This window comes from Colias philodice, chromosome 5 (genome assembly GCF_061535455.1).
Source record: "Colias philodice isolate Cphi_HAF_F1 chromosome 5, ilColPhil1 Martin Lab GWU primary, whole genome shotgun sequence".
NCBI classification, from domain to species: domain Eukaryota; kingdom Metazoa; phylum Arthropoda; class Insecta; order Lepidoptera; family Pieridae; genus Colias; species Colias philodice.
Window position 1 is genome coordinate 9,223,225 of NC_143090.1, and position 23,868 is coordinate 9,247,092.

Genomic DNA, 23,868 nt, shown 5'->3' on the forward strand with positions numbered 1-23,868 from the left:
TCAAATTTCGACGGACCGAAGGACGATTTTTAAAAACACAAGATTTAATTTACACGTCTTTAATAAGTGCTTTCTACATTCAGAATGAATTAAATTAATACTTAAACTAATAAACTTATCTCTAAACAAAAATGCAACGTTTGAAGAAATACAATATGTATGCATTAAGGCGATGCAGGTGGCCATAGTTATGCTGCGTTAACAAATATGACATCGCTCGCATGTACTGCGGGTGGCCCCGATATAACTCCTCCATCCTCAGTTTCAAGAAAATCTGAAGGGTTTTCTTGAATACATATTTTTCTTAATTTAGACTTAATAACTATGACGATTACAATTATAATTACAATTAATACAAAAGTTATAATGTTAATCACTCCGACGGCACTATTCACTGTACTATTAAACTGGTTTTCACTATTTTCACTATTTTCAATTAAATGCCTAAGCATATTTATGTCAGTTAAATTTGCACCCTTCAGGTTAACAGGCTTCCTGTCGGTCTGGGAGTTCATCAAATTTGGTAATATAATTTTTGGTAAACTTGGGTATATAATATCATTTCCATTCGCTTCATATTTCTTTAGTGTTATATCTCCGATTTTCACGTAGCAGCCAATCTCGTCTAACGCCAATAAATAAGTACCACGAAGAAATTCTTGGGTTACCTCATTTTCACAGACCTTAGTAAGTACTGTTTCCACATTTACGTAAAGTATCCATCTATTTGGTAGAACATTGTCGATTTTCACGTCATCTATGGAAATGGGAATCTGCTGACAACTGGAAACATTTGTGGATAGCCGCAGAAGATCGGTTAAACAATCATCTTTATATAATGTTGATGTCAGTATTTCCGGGCATAGGAACCGGTCTTCATCAATTTCTTTGCATGGTTGTGAAAGTGGCATCGTTTTCAACCCCTTCACAAGGACATATGGGTATTTGGGAAGGATAAGGGAAGTCTGACCTTTTTCTTCGTTAAATATAGGTAAAGGTATTATCTTAAAATATGAGTAAATATCATCAGTAATTAATGGAATAGTCATTACGAATTTTATTTGACTTTGTTTTACATAAGTTTGTACTTCTATTAATTGTTCGATTTTAAGAACATTATCTAAATTTACTGGAAATGGTAACTTAGAGCTAGTTTCAATATTTTTTAATAAAAGCAATAATTCCTTCGTATCTACAACGGATTGGTGTAAAAGTTTAATTTTACTAAAAGCTACAGCAGTTTCAATTTCACTTAATCTAACGTAAATAGACATAAAATTATGTAGGAATGCAGAATATGTATGTATAATTTCAGTAGTCCTTTGATGTAAATTTGTGTCATTTAAAAGCGAATCAATTACATTAAGCTTATTCTGGATTGCAATGAAATTGTTATTAGATATTTCAGCCACATTTAATAACGAACCCACCATCTCAGTAACGATCGTCATCTTATGTATTATAGAGTCTTGTTTAGTCTTTAATTTTTCAATAGTGTTTTCAAATTGTATAGCATCTTCGTTGTCGAGGTTACCGGTGATAATTTTTATAACTGAACCAAGTGGATTTAATAAACCACGTTTAGATCTAGAAGACGGAATTAATTGTTCAAATTTATCAATAGTATAATTCATATGATAATCTGTTTGTAATTCGGTTGTAGTAAAATCGGAACCTAACGCTTTTACATCAATACAACTATGAACCTGATTTCTAAATGATAGATAACTATTTATATTAAATTCTAAATCGTCATATATTAACTTTAAATCTAACACCTTAATAACTCTCCATGTGTCATTGCTGACGACTGCATAGCCTTCACGGAGGGGTAGTATTCCGGGATTCCGTTTAATCTGGTGCAGTTGAAGGCCCTGGCTTTGGATCACATGGATCGTCAGAAGCAGTAACCTGCGGAGGACGCTTAATGTATTTAATTGGAACTTTAGTCTCACGATTGTGTGTCATTACTGGCACAACATTTCTATGGATCGGTCCCGTGACTATCGCTTTCTGATACCTAGGCTTATCTTTAGCACGTCTCGTGTTAAATCCTTTAATGTAAACTGAATCTCCTATGTCTATGTTAAAATAATTTTCACCGCCATGCTTATCCTTAATAACCTGTTTCTTATGAATAATTTTGTCTGTAAGATATTTGTATAAGAATTTTGTGCGTTTGTGGTGATCTTTTACAAATTGTTGAGTTAATTGTCTATTAAAATCTACAGCTTGATCTAGAATCAGCATGCCTTCCGTATCAAGATCGCGAGCTGAATGAACCGTATCTGTATTTTCGCTATTATTGCTAGACGCAGTCAAGGTGCTGTTTTCCATGGTTATTGTACTACTATCAGGTGACGGAATCGAATATTGGCGATTATTTTTAGTGATAGGCACTGTTCGGTCTGAATCAGACGAAATTGTAATCGGCGTCAGGGGTTGGTCACATTTTCCCGCCTGATCGTTACTAACTTTTACTATTTCATCGGTTAAGTGTTTTTGAAGATTTCGCTCCTTTTCATCTACATTAACTTTCATTGACACGTCGATTATTGCTGCTGGCATACGAACGCTTTCACGAAAAGTCTGAAAATCTAACATAGCGTCACCGTTCTGTAGGTTAGTTGGAATTAATACTCTAGTTTCTGATCGAGGCTCTAAGGTGATTTCTAACGGAGGATTATATATAATCGGTATTTTGGCGTTACGTGTTTCTAAAATTTGGTGCTTCATATTGATATTTGCATCTAATTTCTTAAGTAAATCAGATCCAATTAATCCGTCATACCTACTGTCTACATTGTATACATAAAATTTGTGGGGTAGTGTGCTTCTAAAAGTTTTTAATAACGGAATAACTATAACCTCATCATGAGTGCTTTGCGCATGGGTACTAACAACTGTAAATTGTTCATACTGTTTACGGTCTCTAAAATATTCTTCTACTTTGGCTGGACTTATAAAGGAACGACTGCTTCCTGTATCTATGAGAAACTTTGCTTTTATTTCGGGAACTATAATATGTGGTAATTTTAAGATGCTGTTACAATAATTTAAATTTATTATTTCACTGTCTTCGGAGGCAGGTAACGGAACATTTTCGTTCTTGTCATTAGAATTGCTTTCAGTTACTTCCGGATCGGTATACTCGTATAACTCGTTCACGGCGTCTTCTTTATAATCTAAGGGTGAGTTATCGTAATTTTCATAATTTGGTTCATCGCAATAATATATGTTATGAGTTACGTTTTGCCTCATAGGTGCCGTACGCATTGATACATCGCTATTTAAGCCGGGGTTCGGTGCCTGGGCATGTTGTATGCCAAATTTAAAACGAGGTTGGGCTGTTTGTTGATTTGGGATTCCAAATTTATAACCGGAATTTTGAAAAGGTCGCAATTGGTGGTTATTATTAGATTGTGTGCCAAATTTATAGCCTTGGGCTTGTGGTGTTTGCCTTAACTGTTGAATAAAATTTGGTCGAGGTGGTTGCATTAAATTTGGTCGAGGTTGTTGAGCGAAATTCGGTCTATAACCGATTGGCTGTTGAGGACTGCCGTATTTAAAGTTTTGATTTAAAGGCATCGTAATAAAATTAGGTTTGAATGAATTTTGAAAAGTGTTTTGGGTTATAGGTTTTGGCTTACTAGTCTTTGCATTATATTGTTGTATAAAATTTACTTCTTCCGTAACTACGCTAAGTGCATTTTCTAAGTTTTTACAACCCCTTAATCTAACAATCCGGATCATGTCCTCCGGGAGGTTGTACAGAAAAACACTTAACGCAGTATTATTGTATATGATCATTTTCGCGGCTTTGACCCCTTCATCCGTGAAGCGGTTCACCTTTGAAAATAGGGAACTTTTTACGTTTTGTATTCTGTGGCAAAACTGTATGTAACTTTCACCTTGTTTTATTTTTAACCCTTCTAACTCTAATGCTATACACTCTTCCGATCGCGGGTCTCCGAAATGTTGGGTAAGTATTTCTTTCAATTCAGTCCATGAAGTTATATTTTGGTAATCACTAAGCAGTGAAGCTGCCTTACCGATAAGCCTGCTCGTTATGGCATGGTATACATATAAGTTTTGTGCGTTATTACTCGCATCTTGGAATGACCTTATAATATATTCACTTTTATTGATAAATAGGTTTAACAGTTTCTCATCCCCATCAAATTTGGGAATGATACATAGTATTTCTCTAGGAATGAGTTTAATCTCTTCCATTTTGCGTAGTTTTATCGATTAAAACACGAAATTAATGAAAGTACCTAACACTTAAAATCACTAACTAATAACTAACAATTAAAATTAAACACTAAAAATTACGACTTATCACGATACTTGTAATGAACAAAATCAAATAAACGTAATGATTAGGCCGACTATTTTGGGTCGGGGATTTCGTGAAAAACAGGGACTATGAAAAACAGGAGTGAAGAGGTCTACTCACAGTCTGCTCGCTCCCATGTCCTTCACTTATGATCCTGAATGCTCGTCCTTGAAGTCTCCGTACGCGTTTCACTGCAGCGATTCAGTTTTTACGCGTACGCGTCGCGGGAGTTATTTTTTTTGTTCGAGGATACTCGTCTGCACCGCACTATCACAGGTCCTTAATTATGGCTTTACTGATAGCTCGGCAGCAGGATATTATCGAGTATCCTACCGGCTGCGCCACTCAAATTTCGACGGACCGAAGGACGATTTTTAAAAACACAAGATTTAATTTACACGTCTTTAATAAGTGCTTTCTACATTCAGAATGAATTAAATTAATACTTAAACTAATAAACTTATCTCTAAACAAAAATGCAACGTTTGAAGAAATACAATATGTATGCATTAAGGCGATGCAGGTGGCCATAGTTATGCTGCGTTAACAAATATGACATCGCTCGCATGTACTGCGGGTGGCCCCGATATAACTATGTTAACAATCTATTTATTAGTGTACAGAGAATCCAAGTTGAGCGAATATTTTCATACTTAACATTCTTCAGTAGATACGAAAAAGCTGTTCATATTGCTCACACATGAACAGCTGCTTTCTTCAAAGCAAGTGGTCAATTCGTCACCTGCTCGCCCACGCTCTGATTAGTGCAATTACGCCGGCGCCTACCACAGACTAAACAATTATTTCATTATCTGTGCAAAGGAAGTTACTCATAATTTATGTCATTCATTAATGCAGTTGTGGTTTTTTATCTGTGCTTATTCACGTCATAGAATGGGTAGAGTAAATTAGATAATTACACGTGTTCATTGTATGTGGATTAGGTTCTTATAGGCGCAAGTGTAAACTGAAAAAAGTGGTTTGTTTTGAAAAAAATAAATTTAAAAACGTACCTATATATTTGTTACATCTAATAACATACGCATACATACAGATTACAAATACGTCATAGATGCATACACTGCATTTTAAATAGCAATATCTATAAAAATACTTTCGATTCAAGAAAAATTAAAGCAGTTTAAACATTTGTAAAACAATGCAGATAGTTCCGTCGAAACTTGCTCTATAAGATTTGCATTTCACATTTTATGTTTTTCTTTATGTTCGCAATATTATCTCGCGAATGCAGTGAAATTTATTTTTACATCTCGTTTTTATCTTGCGAAATGTCTTCCGATTCTTCTTGGTAATAAAAGAAAAGTTTAATTTTCCAGAACTTTAATATCGGGTTCATATTTTGTCCTTATTTTGAATCTGGCTCGGCTATTTACAAGAATTCACTGCAGAAAAATATGAATAAAACAATAACCACATTGCAATCCATTTAAATATTGTATACAATTTACAATTGTGATTACAAAATATTTACAAAAATGTATTATTTAAACAACATGAACTTATTTGACCTCTAGACAAAACACAATACGTTCCTACCTATAGCACAGATTACCAAATACTTATACGTAGCTACTTTCTAATATAATTATAATTACATATAAGTATAATTACATAGTATGTATTCTGAATATAATATTTTGTCAAAAACATTGTGTAATAAAATCTTAAATCTAACTTGAGAAAATATAAAACAAAAACAAAATACTAACACCATGGACGTATAAAAAAAGACGGACGCCGTATTACGAACAAACAACGTGAAGCCACCATAGTAAGCTAGCGATCGTGTAAAGACAATAAACACGCACACACTCTCACCATAGTAAGCTAGTCGGCCGCCATTACGTCGTGAACTACCGACTGATTAACTGCGTCACTGTTTCACAAAAAATATTTAAAATGCCGTCTTGCGTGGTTAAATGGTGTCGCAACAGTACAATTTTAAATAACAAAACACAAGGAATTACATTCCACAGGGAAGCAAGTTATTTCTTTTATGTTTTAATGACAAAATTATTACGGCAAAATTTATAGAAAAAAATACAGCCGCCATTGTAATCAGGACAGCTGTTGCCATGGCAACTTGGCACACACACATGGATGTTTCGCCGCCATTACTAGGCTTCACTCAATGTTTAGGCGATATACCGTCCGTCTTTTTTTATACGTCCATGACTAACACATAATAAGGACGTGTTAAAATGTAAACAATCAGCGAGGATCTGCTGAAAATTAGTTTTAAGCTGAAAACATCTTAAAAGCGACCATTTTAGTTCACATGTTTTATTATAAACATCTCACCCTCAAGTTTTTCTCCGCGACAATTTCGGTGTACAGTTTACTAGAGAATTTTTCCCATTGTGTGTATTTCATTCAAAATGGCTGCCCGCTTTCACAGCCCGGCTTAATATTTAATTTTTACGAATCCGCTCGAACGCATTGCAAATTAATATCCTATAAATTTTTCGATAATGGCCCGCTTCTGAATTCTTTTGCGTTCATTTTTTCTTTTGTTTTATAATTAACATTCTCAATTCTTTATTATTCCAGTGTTTAATTTATTTTTATAATTTTTACACTTCAGTAGGTACTCAGCGTATCCTATTTCTTTTTATATTTATGCTGCATATTTCATTATTGCATAAAATTAAGAATATGTAAAATCCATGTAAAATCTTTAGATCATAGCTAAAGTAATAACATAAGAGCATTTTTACACGATACGTTCAAGAAAAAAAAATGCAATACGCATTGAATATGTACCTATTTACATATTTATATAAATTATTACATTATTTTTTTTAAATTTTAAAAAAATATAGTAAGCTACTGTACCATATAATAAATCGTTATTTTATCATTGTCATTGTATTCAATATACGTACGAACCAACTAATCCGAACTAACTAACCGAAATTTGTTGCCAGAGGGAAAAAATCGTACAACTGGCACTTTGGCAAATTGACAGTGATAACCAATAAAAAAAAATATGAACGTAAAAGCGCGGGAACGATTTGACATTTTTTTTATAAAAACGCGCGGTGTGTACAATATGTTTATAACTTGGAATAAAACGTATCTAGCGCTAATTAAATTAATATTTTGAATAATTACAATTTAAAAATATAGTTTCATAACGTGAATGTAGCCATATATGCAATTCTATTCAAGAACGTGTTTGTGCATTAATACTGGAAGACGTAATTTACATCAACATTGCATATTACGCCTGTATATTATTATGTTGACCCACAAAGCAATTCAACTTGTTCTACGACAAACGTGTAAGTAATTTTGATCTTTAAGTCAAGGTTATTAATGCCATATTTCGCTTGAACACGGTGGGAAAACTAGGCGACCTTAGTTTCTGACGTGAAAACTCAGCAAGTTCAAGACTTCATTGTGTGAATAAATATAGTGTTTCCTTGTTCTTTGGCCATTGTTACGTTATTTAATATAATATAATGAAAGGCATTGTAAGCATATAGAAGAAGATTGGCTTGAGATAATCATATCCAGTTAATTCTTCGTATTCTATTACAACAGAATGTGAGTAGGTATATTTTTAACTTAAGAATAAGGGAATCAACAATCCAGCCTATAATAAAATATAAGTACCTACTAACTTATTAATTACCTCTATCTCTCTATCTATCTTGGTTAGTTATTAAATCTATAACCTACGTCACCCAACATATTATAACATAAACATGAATACCTACATACATTCAAAAGATAAAACCCTTCTTCTAGCAGTCGCGCATAAAAGATAAAATCAACAAGAGATAAGACAAAAAAATACACTAAATTCCCTTCCGAGACCTTTTCCCATCACGTATTTTGAAACTCAATAGAAATTCAATACCAAAAGACTCCCAGTGAACTCGTATAACTAAACGATTGTTCAAACTTTCTTAATAAGCTCAGAACTAAATCAATTCCGAGCCAATGCGCTCTTCGATTTGATTTAACTAATATCGAGTAGTGAAAACTATGAACTTTAAAATTATCGGGTATTGCTTATATTAACGATAATATGTTTGAATAACAATATGTGTATGTTATGAGTTAGGTCATAATTTTGGAAAATATTCTACCGGTTTCAGTTCATATTTTTTGGCTAAGGTACTTATGGTACCTATTTCTCATTTGATTTCAAAGGCCAGAGCAATAACAGGTGCTTCGTAAGAAACAGAAGTCCTTTATGAACCTTTTTGGAATAAAATTTTCCTCTACTTGACAAATTTCTGATAAGCTTTTCAAGCAATCAATATTGCATAACAGACCTGCTTAGACATTTTGTTGTTCCTAGTCTCCATCGATTGAAATCATATCCTGCCAAATGAAAATGTACCAACTTATTAAAACTTACACGTTATCACTGTTCCTAGAAAATGGTTTCTGATATATTCTAGTTAATTACATCATACAGAAAACCGCCCACGGACGTGTTCTGTAAACTCAAAAGTTTTGATTAATAACACGTCTAAGGGTCGCGTTCAGAGATATTATGTTTAAAAACTAATCTAAAACTTTTATCGTTTCAAAACTCCAACGTGCAATGAGGGGCTCCCGTCAGGGTTGTTAGTGCATTTATTAATAAATAATTTATGATTTTCATAGAACACTTCTTGAAGATATCTAAGTACAAGATGAACATATTTATTTCTTCAAAATTTTCTTAGTTTGTTAAAATAAACATAATAAATAACGTATAGTAGGTACCTACTTACCTACCTAATTGAATGGATACTGTCATGATAATGATAAATAACCATAGAATAGGCAATACGTATTAAAAGAGAATAATATAAACTCTATTTCCCTGGTGTTTTCCTTCACCGCACTACGACAATTTCTTATGCCGGGTCCAGACTGGTGAAACGTAACATGCAATGTAACATTCTGCCTTTCATTGCATGTTCGCTGCAAGCGTGGACGCATAGCGCGCTCTTAACGCGCATTCACTACGAAGTACGAACCTCCCGTATTCGTGTTCCTTGCCCCTTTGTGTTCCCCTTTGTGTTCCTTGCCCCTTGCCTCGTCGAAAAACCGACAAATCACGGATCGCTCCGCGCGCGGCTTGTAATGCTCGTAGCATGCGCGTGTACTTAATGCACAATTCGCGCGCGCAAGACGTCCAAACTATCAGAAATTGTTACAAAGTGTGTTACCTTTCATGATACATTGCAGCAATGTGGACGGTGAATTCTTTCATTGCATGTTACATTTCATGTTACGTTTCACCAGTCTGGACCCGGCATTATAAAACACTCAAGTTGCCAACCCTATTCCAAATATACATTTATACAGACAGAGTTTAACCTTTACCTTTTGCCCTATAAAATTTACGGGTCATAGCGGCCTTAATTTGGGATTAGTTGCACGTGTATTTGTCACAGCATTCATGCAACGCTTGAACGGTGACTAAATAAAAAGGTAAATTAAAAACTTCTGTGGTAATTAACGTGCTCTTAATTTAATTTCTTTCACTTTTTAATGATGATTCGTACGTTGGATTCATAGTTTAAAAAAATACTATGAACAGTTTTGGCGGGGTTAGCGTTTTAATACTTATTAGTAGTAGAGTATGTGTGATATATTAATTTAGCTGACATTTGCAACTGCCTGCTTGAAAAAAAGGTCCATAATACAACATAATGTTGTTAGATTTTATGTAATATGTAATAAACTAATCTATTGATCACTTAGTATTTGAGGAAATATGATTTGTTTTTCTGTCTCGGACCATATTTATAGGTAGGTATACCCAAAATAAAATTCCATAAACATCTCTTAATTAGCACAAACAAAAATAACTTTTAACCTTTATAAAGGTAATAATAAATCGGATTACACAGAAACAATCCAACTCTAACGCAATCACAATACAGATACTTCGTCAAGTTTCCACTAATTACGCCCTCATAAATCCTATTTTATCGACCCACGGAGTCGTTAGAAAACGCTGGATTGTCCTTTTCTTCCCAATTAACCCCATTTAGAGCGTTATTACACCGCCGCCATTTTCTCAACCCAATAAATAATAAAACGTCATTATTTTTATCGCGACCTCTAAACATGAAAATATAATCGTCTTTGCTAAATTGTTATGAGACGCTCGGCTTAATTTTGTTTGGTCTGATATTTTATAAGTATTTTACTTATTACTTTCTTCTTTTAAATTTTTTTCACATTAACGAAGATAAGTAGATAAGTAACTTTCTCAATTATTATACTTTAAAAATTATAAATAATCATATTTTTTATTAAATGTAATATGATTATATTTGTATTAACAAATTAATTAAACAATCGCAAGGTTTCCTGACGTTGCAATTGCTCATGGGCGGCGGTGATCGACTTCATCAGTACACCACCCGCTCCTTTTTCGGTTGTTGTATAAAAAAAAGGAATTTCTCCATTAATAGATACCAAGTAAGCACCGTTGCTAATCAAAAATATAGGAAGTAAAAGTATCTATGCAAAATAAAGTACTAGATATATAAATAGAAACCACTACGCCAGATAGAAATTACCTAGAAAATCAATTTCCACTCTAACCATTCCACAATTCCGACAGGTCCTTTGCGTCTCAGGAATTAACTTCGCCTGTCTGTTGCACTCTATATAAAAGCTGTCAATTGCTTGATTGGCCTGACTCAGAACTGAATGTCAATGCATCGGAATGTAGGGAATCGATTTTTGTGTACTTATTCGCTTTTGTATCGATTATTTATTTGGTGCGTTGATAATTCTGAACTAGGAATTTAATTGAGAACAAAACTAATTAGTCTAATTGAAATGAGATTATAATCAACTATTACGAAATTATTTCTGAATATAGTTGCTTCACAATTGTCAAATTGAAATGGCTCAAAAACACCTATATTTCAGTGAAATAATAAGCCCGTGGTACAGAAAAGTCCCGTCCATTAGTATGCCACACTAACCCGTTGAAAACAATACCTTTTCTGCTTATAACGAAAGCCGTAGCACAAAGGAAATCCATTTAAAGGAAGCCATACTGTCATCAGAAGTGGGACAATACGAATTTATGAGCATATAGATAGCACGTGTATTTCGACCTTAATTACTCATTGTAGCTTTCTTAGTCTTTAAGTATTATGTTATTGTTGGAATTACTAACGCTCTAATTAATTTTAATGACATAATCGGTAGAGAACCGAAGTATTTTGGCACGAAATCAATATGGATTGTACCCAAGTGTACCGTTGCTTAGCAATTACAAGTCGATTGAAAAGTAAAAGGAATTCCAGTATGATGTTTCTGTTGTGAAGAATATATTTTCTACCCACGATTTTATTTCCATGACAACAACATTGGGCTCTCCAGATCGAATCAGAATAAAAATAGCTTTTAGCAACTATTATTTATTAGTGAAAAAACTCAGCTCTAGATAGACATTAAAAAACACTTATTTTGCGAAATTAATAAGTTTCAAAACTCATTCTCAGTTTTGACAATGGAGGAAATTTACACGATCCAGGTCAAGTTTTGATACAAAAGACAAGAAATAAGATCACGACCGTCATAACGAAAAAATGAATCCAAAATTTTATCTCTCATATAAAAATAAAACCATGTCACTGCATGTCGCTGAGATCCCTTCTTGTGCCTTATCATTTAATCTAAGTGCTAAACCAGGCATTGACACTCTTGAAGAGATTTATCCCGATTAGTTCGATGGATGACGTGATACTCAGCTCTAAACGTGATCAACTTGTGAAATAGCTTTTGTTTAAGATGCTCTGATAAATGGAATGGGAGTTTAGCGTCGTTTTGTGGTTAATATTGTTAACGGAATTTGAATATTGATGATTAATGGAATTGCCTCTTTCAAAAACGCAAACATTTTAAAATTAGATTGGAATTATCTGGTGTTTCTGATAAATAGCTATACTTATCTGGTTCCACTTCCGAATGGCTCATACAAACAGAAAAATCTTATTCATTCTATCTTAATATTATAAGTGAAGTCTTTATTTACTATCGATTAAAAAAATATTGCAGAAAAAAAATCTATCGCCATTGTATAGTAAATGCAAATGAAGTGTCTTTATTTTGTCAAAGGCTTCTAATTATGTCCGTCTCCGAAAGACTCTTCATCATCACTTAAATATAGGCATATAATATATAACATTAACTATATCGGTTTGGCTAGTGTTTTTTTCATATAGTTGACATTATTAAGAATCATTGATATCTTGCAACTGTTAAAGGCGTGAAACATTACAACACTAAGGCATAAGCAGAAAATCCAACAAATATCTAACTTTCCTTTAAAATTACCTTCGTCATGTTGAGTGGGATATGGGATGGGTAAGCTATTTAACAGGCAGGTCGGCTTTTATTAAATTTCGTCCATATTTCGAAGAGTTTATAGCAGAGTGAATACGTTTACGGGACTACCTTTTAAATTACGCACGCATAAATTTCATTGTGATATTATATTGTTCTTGTATTACATATTAATTTTGGTGTGAACGTACCAACAATGAGATGGTAACAAAGTTGGTACTATTAATTGGACTTTTCTCGTAATAACTTGTACATAATCTTGTCAGAGCGTATTTCTCAGAATGTTATGTCTATCTACCCATACACTTATTGATTTCTTGAATACTGACTCTGATAACTTTTCTTGGTATTACATTACAATGGTAGGAAAAATAAAATTCATTTATGGATATTCTTAGATAGTTTTCCTTGGTTCTTTAGCTTTATTTTTTTTTCAGAGGAATATGCTTAAGTTTTCGTTTGATTATAAAAAGTATGATATTGTATTCGTATACAACAGTAACCATAAACTATAATATGCAAATTACAGTTTTACTACGAGTGTTACGAAATAATCGATATGACACACCTTTGATGCCCACACAGCCTTTGAAAATAAACAATAAGGTATATTTCTCAATATTATATAACTTTATATTGATTACAAGTTAAAACTTTGAATAATTTTCACTTCATAACATAATATAATTCTCTACATAATATTCTGCAATTATACTCCATAATGGTGGTAACTATTCAACTATGTGTAACCAAATATAAAAAGAGATTTATTACAATACACGCTCACAGAAGACTTCTTTTTATATATCATAGTACGATGGGAAAAAAGATGCGACCGCCAACATCCTACCTCCGGAGTCCTTTTGAAACTGGAAAAATCCCTATTCTAAATATAGAATCCATAGAAACCCTTGCGCGCCACTGGATCAAAAATCAAATCATGTTTCTATACATATCAAGAAGTATATATTTCATATAACGTTACAATTTACGTAATGCTATAGAAACAAGACTACAATTTCCCACAGTCTTGTTTTAAACTTTTTAGCGGCTTACGAAATCGTTCTTCTTGTTTTGATTACGCAAAATGGCAAAACAATCTAACATTTTTCCTCATAAATTGTACATAGATCAAACGCTCTTTATATTCATTTCTCGTTCTATACTTCAATCATATCACAAAGCGGCGCAATCAAAAGTTTTCCTTACATATTTTGTTCGTATTAGAAAAATGCGTAGCAAAAAAATTTGGCCACCTTGAAACTCGGGTCAAGGCAAAGAAAGCTGACGGTGTTTGCTCCACTTACCGTATTTACATAAACTAGTGTTTATATTTGAATCAATCAGTGCAGAGTATTGTGAAATTGTATTTGAGAAGCGCATTGCTTACGGTGTATTTTTGTTACGTTTTATTCGTATTTTTTAATCACTCTGTAGTCGTATTTATTATTGTATCATGTATTTGAAGAATTTGTTTGACATTTCACTATTAATTTCCAGTGATTTTAGTGATAGAATTATAAAATTATAACAAAATACAAATGAAAAATTCTAACACAATAAAATATATCGATACGTAGTAAACAGATGAGAAAACTGAAATGCATCTGCTCCCTAACTCAATAGAAGACACTTTGGAATTAGTAAGATCTAAAGAAATCAATCATTATTGCTACCTATTATTCAGCAGTCAGCACCAATCAAAGAGGTGGTTCTTTCATCAACCATCTTATATTAAAAAAACATCCAATTCAGTATTCCAATTTAAAAAATAAACATTCATTATTTTGCTTCACAAGGTATAAAATCTTCACACGCACTCTGACCTAATTTCTTTGCCCACGTCTAATGTACGTAAAATAACGATTCCATATTATGTACCTAATACGGATTTAGTCGGACGTTATAAGGCTTCATTTCGTATTAATAACTATCTTGTAAACTACAAATCAAATTACATTGTGACAACGCGGCTTTTGTTGTATCGAATTAAGGAATATGTTCCGATATTTGTGTAGTTTTGTCGACTGTGTTTCTTGATGATTCATCGTCCTTCAGAACTGCGATGTAGGTAATTGTGTTAGGAATGTGATTATGAAGAAGTATTTAGCTCAGAAGAGAATCTGTTATTTATTTATAACAGGTTAACAATTATATAATATTTTATTTTATTAAAGTCACATAAGGTCACTTAAAAGTTAAAACAGGCAGTTTACCTATTAGAAGCTTGATGGCAGTTTTTGCAATCCGCATTATGGTTTTAATTAAGTGTGACCTCAATTGTATTTTTATACGTATCTTTACCGTCGAATGCTATAATTCTTTGTAGGTTATCCTAAGTTATCACTCGTTTAAAAACCATTAACTATTTTATACACTTTTAAATTTTCAAACAACTCATAAACTTTTCACAACCCAACATTGCGATGATGTATCTGTACATTGTACACAACACCGAATCAAATCAGAAATACATTAAAATTGAATTGTCCGCTAAATATTCATCAGATTCTCATTTCCTTCGAAATAAATCGATACCGCTCGTTAACTGTGTGTAAATGATGTTCCATTAGTTTAGTTTGGTATGCACTTGTGCACTGGTAGATATACATATTTCATGTATAGAATACGGTTTTTACTCGACTCCGACAGGAGGGTTATGTTTTTCGAATGTATTTATGTACATTTCTCTTGCAATAAAGCCCAAAAGCGTTGACGGATTTTGACTTATGTGGCAACACCACATAAGTCAAAATCGGTGTCGTTGTCACCAGGATTTGACTTGGACTACATAAATTAACGGTCGGGTATACCTACCTATTGTCTTCATAGTACAGTAATATTTGTTAATGCAAATATCGTTGATGTATCTTCTCTTATTTAACAATTTGTTTTCATCGAATAAACAGAAATACCCATACTGCAGTTACCTACTTGAGGGCCAAATTGAAATGTAAAAGTAGTACTTAGGTATATCTTGGTAAAACAGTATATCAATTAAAATATCAAAACTATATTTTTTTTTTTTTTTTTTTTTTTTATGCTGCGATAGGGGAGCACTTGGCCACGATCTCGCCTGATGGTAAGCTGAGATGTGGCCTAAGATGGAGCGTGCTTCCCTAGAATGTACCTGTTCACTCTCCTCTTGAAGACCCCCATATTGTACTCATCGGGGAACACAGATTCAGGAAGCATGTTCCAGTCCCTAGCGGTTCGAATAAAGAATGTCGATCCGAACCGCTTAGTCCGGGTACATGGAACGTCAACCATGTGGCGATAAACTATATTGAATAACAGTATTGGATACTCGTTTGAAAGGAATGCCTTAAACTTTAACTTACCCATTTAAGCCAAGGTAGTTTACCTTCATATTATTACCATAATAACGTATAATTCAGAGAATTGCCTATTAATGACAAACAAGCTAGAAGTCATAATGATGACGAATATCATTGGTTTTATAATTTGAATCAATGAGTCATGAATGTTTACTAGCCAGGTACCTACTTACCATAGCACGTACTTGTGATTGCGTTTGCGAGTTTTCCTCCTGATTCATAAAATATAGAAATTAAGGTCAAGTAAATTAATACATGGGTATGGACATTCAGGAATGGATGGTCATATATTTTACATACTTAAGAGTAAAGATGATATTACTTTAAATGTTATAGTAACTGATAAAATAATGAAACTTTACTAATGGAAAACAATTAGGCACACTAATTATATCAATTAGACGTAGTTAGGTATAATTAACGAACATGATACTTAAAGAAATTAATCAATCGCAACTGTAAGCTTGATATTTAGGTGTTACTACTGATTTGTTCTTACAATATTTTAAAGAAAATATAGAAAGGCGAAACCATCTATTTTTCATTACTTAAATTTTCAACCACCAAAAAGCATCCACGAAAATGTCTCATCTTTTGCTAATTATAAGATCACGTCGTTATCTATTTCAAAGAGACAATAATGTAGTATCTTAATAGTTAAACTTTCCGGTCTAATACACCATCTCAAGCGTAGAAAAGGACAGTGTCTTAATACTATTATTATCCTGCTTAAGAATTATATCTCCCCATTCTCAACCAGATATGAAACGCTATTATATCATGAAAAGCTGCCCATTTACATTGCGCTTTCATTTAGAAGAGAATAATGAACGTATATTACGGTCAGCGTTTAAATATAGTTAGTTTCACCTGCGTTATTTTGAAATATCTAATGTGAGATTCATTAACGGGAATGTTTTAGTGCTATTGATTGAAATTCCGCGTTGCAAGCTTGGTAATTTATAATTAGTATCACTTATAATGATTACAATAAGAGAGCTATTCGGTAATTAACTTAAAGTGGACTATTCTTAATTGAATTAAAGAAATTATCAGTGTTCTGTTTAGCAGCAGGTAACATCGTATTGCTAGTTACATTCGCAGACCAATCATTTTTTTTATAATCGAATCGAAGTCTGCGCTCGAATTAACTCTATCATAATGCTTATTTGACCTCATTAAGTGCAAATTGAACTTTTATCAACATTCGCAAAGATTAGTCTGCATGGTCACCTTGTTTTATGAAATTGTACTAATAACGTACATATAAAATGAATAAATAAGAGCAGTAGGTAATGATTTACTTTCCCATTGTGCGTTGTAAACAAAAGGAAATTTTATAGGGCAAGAATATACGAGCAATGGAGTCCCGGTGAGGTGACGGCCACTTGCCACGAGAGGTGTCTTTGTGTTTCCTTGAAAACAAAGCTCCTTTGAATATTATAAACCACACCTAGGATTAAGAGTTGACTTTTTAACGTAAGCGGGGAAATTATTCTGTTACCGTGTTTGCAGTTTTATTGGATTGCACAATGCATATTCATGAATTTTTCAAAAAAAAATTGCAGATAAGATTTTTTGCGGTTTAGAAAATTATGCAAAGAAGTTTACTAGTAGTTTTGTTATGTTAAGAATACATATAATAATAATAAATGTTTAATGGTCTACTTAGAGCTTTAGTTCAACAAAGCGATAGATTGTTGGTTCAGTTTTCGTTGAACTTGAGCTATCGTACCTACAGACTACTGAAAACATTTCAAAACGAATACGAGAGCTCCATAATTTCACTTCATCGAAATCGCCTTATCTATTTTCTTTTATATAATATTAGAGAAATATCGAATATCATAAAAAGCTTTTCCTAAGATTTCAGTGCTTACACCTAGTGTGTAATACGAGAAAGTCATTTAACTTTCCACCTTGCAAAATGATAAGAGGCTTAACAAACAGCGAGCGAATGTACCTATGTATATTGTATATTACCTTTTTCCTTTGAAGTGCTTCCTTAGATACTTAAGTCTTTTATTATGTTTTCGCTATTTAAGGTACAAATTGTATTTAATCTGATTCTTTAACTAATAAGGGTAAATTTAAAACAATTTTATTGAAACAAAAGAATTGTACAGGAACATTTATTTAAATAATAACATTTTTTTATTAATTTTATCTTACTTTTCCGTTTCATTTCGCTTGTGTCGCTTATCGTTATGTATATTGTATATGACTAATGTTCCCATTTCTTAACCATTTCAAGCCTTGCTTTTACGAAAAAATAAGCATATATCTTTACTAGAACAGTTGTTTGTTCTTGTACAGATAAATAATCTATGTCTAGTCAATTAAATAGTTAATTCTAATTGGAATTTACTATTACTACTTTTATTATCTGATCCATGTGTATTAAAAAAGTATGACTTTTAACAATTTACAATTTCATCAAATTTCATTAATAACTGCGATTACTAATTAAAAGTTCTAATTATTTCGTGACTTCCATCAATCTCGTAAAACATCAAAGACTATACTCGAAATAAATGAGCTATATAATTAGATATTAAAATTAATTAGCAGTTCATTGAACTTTCATGAGCAATGTTGACCAAACCAATGGTAGAACAATGGCAAATGAATTTAGCACACATTATAGTAATTAGTATTATTGTCAATAAGGGCCTTTTTACATAATGAATGGCTAATTAAACACCAATTACGTAATAACCGCTCTATGAATTATAAATAAGGGTTATGTTTGGTTATAAGTTCTTAATAATAGAGGTATACGTCACTTGTCCACCTCCTCTTGTACATATAAGTAGTATAAATAGTGCAGAAAATCATACATATAAATTCTTGTGTTTGTAGACTCCTCCGAAACAGTTTGACCGATTTTAATGAAATTTTGTGAACATAATATGGTAAACTCAAAATCAAACATTTATTTATATTCAATAAGACTTCTTCTAGAAGCACTTTTGAATCGTCATTACATATTTTTAACATTTACCATCGATTCGGAAAGCAGTATTTATGGAGAAAAACCGACAAGAAACTCCATAGTTGCTCTTTTAACGTAGGTAGTAGGTAGGTTTAAAAATCGGACATCTATTTATCATAACAGCTCTGATAAGATTAAGGCAGAACATCTGAACAGGTTAATAATATAATGTTTTGTTTTCAGATTGGACTTTGGTTCCCGGAAAGAACGGATTGGTGCCTACGAAATAGTGTTGATGTTTAGTGTAAAGTGTAGTGTGAGTGATGCTCATATAGTTTTATGGGAAAGTGCACTTAAATTGAAATCATGGTGAGTGTTTCTATTTTGTTTACTAGTGTTCTAGTCTATTTATATTAACCTATATGTAGTAAAAGTTCTGGTAGGTATAAGGGATGTTATGAAAAGTTTTGAAGCAGTTATTTTTATGAATTGAAATGGGTAATAAAATTACTGGGTAACCCCAGGACAAAAAATACTGTACAGAGTTCATTTTAAAAGACAATTAATATTAGTAAAATATTTCATTTTAATTGCTTACAAAGTGTAAATAAAGGCTATTTCATAATTTAATAGACTAAGTAAAATAAACTCTTCAGTCATATTTTAAGTGAATAACATTAAATTACTTACACAGCCACTATTAAAAAATAAAATGCCGTAAAGCTTTCTTAAAAATATGATCTTTTTATAAAAGCTATACCTAAATCAACTGCATTATGAAAAAAAGTAACGATAAGTTACTTACTTTTTTTCATAATGTGAAGTGAAAAAAGAAACAATAGAAATTTCATTTGGTTAACCAATGTATGGTTAACCAAATGAAATTTCTATTGTTTCTAAAATAGGTGTGTGGCTCGTTAATACATGCATATTGTATAATATTATATAGGTAGCGTATAAATATATAATGTATGTATGTAGTAGACGTACTTACTCGATACATAGAACATACGATGTAGTTTGCCATCGTGCTATTCTGAGCTAGCAATATGGATCGTAATTTGATCGTAACGCATCGAATCCTACGTGAATTCGCTTTGACTGATGTTCCAGTAAATATTAAACCTTACACGTATATTGAAAGGCTTTATGTATACGTGTATATATTATGTACCTATAGGTGTACTGTTATGCTTTACTATTTGGTCGTTCTATGTCTGATTAATACTCAGAAGTGAGAATAGAAAACAGGAGTGTAGTATCTAGAATTATGTTATATATTTCTTATATAATATAGAGTAAATTATACATAGGAATAAATTAGATATAGGATTTATAAGGACACTTTGCTCAGCCTTTTTACTGCATTTGACTGCAAATGTGTGGTCGTATTCTTAAAAGTATTTTACACATTTAAACCGTCATAGAAGTTTTACTATATTTCATAAAAAGGTGATAAGTGAATTCCATAAACCTATAAACTTTTGCGACATTTATGAGCGGATTGTTGACGGACGAAGTATGGGCGGGATTATAGCGAACTCTCCGTATTAGGGACATGGGTCAGATGGCCATTCAATTTCCGTATAATGGTGTTATCTCCATTCAATTATCGTTATATTTCTTGCAATTTTGAACTTTAATATGTACCTAATTAAAAAATGCAATTGATCGCTTGTGTAATGCCTCGCATATCTATTATAAATAAATTATTAGAACATTCTATATAGATTAAAATATATGTACCAACTAAAACATATTCAAGCTTAATAAACAACAATTAAAATGTATTTTCATAAAACATCTCATTCAACACACCCAATAAATAATAATGAGTTTCTAGCTAAATTACTTCACAACTTGTAGGTACCTTCGTCCAAAATTATTAGTGTTTCGAACCTAACGTAATTAGGACCTTTGAAACGAGCCTAATAAAATTTAACGATTAGGCCTCGGCCTAACATAAACAAGATAGAAATAGCTCAGAATTGTAGCAAAGAGTTTGCTGAATATTGCTTTACTAATGCCAATTAATGGCCAGCGTTAACTGAGTTGGTTAAACTAGGGCGCAGTTACCGGGAAACGAAGAGGAAGGTTTGAACTTTCTGTTCATTATTCTTTTGTAAATAGGTATATTCGGACATATTGTACTATTCCTACCCGTAATATATTATTATGTCAGAATACTTAGTGTAGTGTAGAGGTTCTTGAGGATTTGACGCCCAATAACATGATGAGCTTTACTTTAAAAACTTTAACAGTAAAGCTTAATTTTTAGTGATTAATAATTATATATTGACATAACATTTGATGTCAAAATTATTTTATTTCTTGCTATTCAATTATCAATTGTGCTTAAAATTATAAGCAGTGTCACGAGTTACGACAAAAGGTACTTGTTGATGAAGTTTCAGACGAATTTTATAATAAAAACGACTTAGGTCTCAAATTAACTTTTCTTAGTACTTCAAAAGATGTACAAAAGAACCTCTTTTCTTACAACCTTCTTAATTTAATTTTATACTGTTCTTGAATAAAAAGAGCGGGAATTAGCGTAACGTTGGCGAGGGAACAAACTAAGACTTTTTTATTGAGAAAATTTCTGAGAGAATTACTTCGTTTTCATTATACGACCCGGAAACTCCAGTTAGGCTCACGTTTATTTTGTTAATATCTGTGGATCAACTTTATTGTGAATTTTTAATTCATAATTCCGAGGTTGAGCCGCGCAGTTTAAATTTATGGTTGCTTGTTTTATGATGGCGAAATTTTCGTATTTATCGTTTCAAAAGTAACATAAACAAATTAGGAAAAATGTACAAAAAGAAAGATGATTTTCATATTTTGTAAATGATTAAAATGCGAAGTTTTGAATGCTTAAAATTTTGTAATATTAAAATCCAACATTTATTTAAGCCTACTCGAGAAATATTTAGCAGACTCTTCAGAAAATGTACCTACCAAAATACAACGCAATGTTCACTGAATTAAAATTTCTTTCATTTGCCAATAAGCCTTTGTACTAATTTATTACTTTGTGAAGTGTATTAGTGTACGGTGCTATTATTTTTTAATTAAGAAGGAAATCTTTAAAGAAAATATTGATTTATTGTAGGTATATATGTCTATTAAATAAATAAGTGACGATTAAAAGTATTTCCCAAGAAAGTAATAAAAGTAGCTTCTGCAAACAAAATCAAGGTAAATCAAATACAAACTCATCATGAAAGAACTTTAAAAAGATTTTCCCTTAGATGCCTATCGAATATTGACTTTATAACTCCGGGATTCATTTCACGCTTGAGGAAATGCTAATGTTTTAATTAGGAAACTTTTTCCTTTCGTCTTTTTCCCTTAAAAGCCCATTTTGCTAATCAATGAAAGGTCTCGTATGTTTGTCTATAAAAAAAGCTTTGACGACCTCTTTGGAATCAGCGTTGTTCAATCAGTCAATATGCTGAGTGTCAACTACTTAAAAGGGATTTTAGCACCACTCATAAAGTCAGTTTTGTTTTGCTTTTATACGCAAAAGTTTTAGTAATATAAACTTTTTTTTTTACAAAATATATACTGAAATATACGGAAATTGTGAATACCTAATTGTGCTTCTAGAATTTTCCTAACTGAATAATATTATTAGACCTCTTTAGATTAGTTTTACCAGTTTATTTGCTCTTGTGTTTGTCTTTTACTGTTTGCTTTAGAATTGTAGGTGTTATTTACATAGGAGAAAAAGTAATGTACACATTAAATAGTATCACAAATATGTGATTCTATTACACACTACACAGGGTACAAAAAATAATTATTTGCACGTTTATCTCATTTTATAAATGTGTACATTTCACAGTATCTTCAATTTAGCATTTCGCAGTTGGCCTATCTCATGCTTCATATTATGTGTGTTACTTTCCTAACAATTTCCTATTGCAATTCTGTCTAAATAAATAATTAAGTAAAATAATTTCTCATTCTGCGGACACCAAATAAATCCAACTTAACTACCAACAAAAACTTTATGACAGAATCTATGACGTCGTTAGACCCTAGTGAGATTTCTCCAAAAGTGACAAATTTCCTCTAAAATGTATTTTCACGCTAACCCATTGGGAAATGTAGAATTTATTGTACCGCAGTCATACACGTTTACTAGTACAATGGAAATAAAAACTAGTGCTTTGATTTTGTACTTTATCTTTTCGAATATAGAGTCTTTTATATATTGTTGAGAACATTGATTCGAAGCACGTAATCGCCGATCCTGTAGGAAATAATGTATGTTCCCGTAAATAGTTAATATACTACAATGGATGGCAAGATAAATGCAACCGTCATTTGTATCCTTGCATATCTGTAGTTATTTAATAGTAGCCACTGTTAGCGTATAATAGGAACTATGTTTTATTGTTCAGTTGTAGAGAAGTAAACGTTTTGAATATAATTGAATCACACACACATAATATGTTCTTTTAAACAGAATAGATATCTAGTTATTAAAACACAGTGGGGTCATTTTCTTGTACTTAATTTTATAGCGGCATATATCGTTATTTTCGTAATATTATGTTGATAATCGAATAAATTGCATCACCATACGAAAAGTGGAATAGTGACAGTCGTTAGAATTATGAAGTAGTATTTTGGCCACTGAGAGGTTCAAGTATTTGAAATTATTTTAAGCATCAACTGACTCATAATATGAGCAAAGAATTAAATACCAGAACAAAGTCACTTATACGATGAAACTGCCTGTGTATGATATGGTTATGACCGCCTTAATTTTAGATGTTTAAATTGACCTTAAGATATCAAAAACCATGCAAGAAATAGTAAATATTTGTATTTTTATGTCTGAAGGTGCTAAAAATTCAAGTTTTGTATGAATTGTATGAATAAACTTTATCTCAACCTAA

At 32.1% G+C, this 23,868-nt stretch overlaps 1 protein-coding gene across 3 annotated transcripts in view; it reads left to right on the plus strand.

Moving 5' to 3' along the window:
• chp (leucine rich repeat containing G protein-coupled receptor chaoptin) overlaps positions 1-23,868 on the plus strand; it is a 54,531-nt gene that overhangs the window by 6,766 nt on the left and 23,897 nt on the right. For all 3 annotated transcript variants that reach the window (XM_089695097.1, XM_089695094.1, XM_089695095.1), the window contains exon 2: positions 19,199-19,324. In XM_089695097.1, coding sequence (XP_089551223.1) covers positions 19,322-19,324 — 3 coding nt within the window. In that variant the 5' untranslated portion in view covers positions 19,199-19,321. The remainder of the gene's footprint in view (positions 1-19,198; positions 19,325-23,868) is intronic.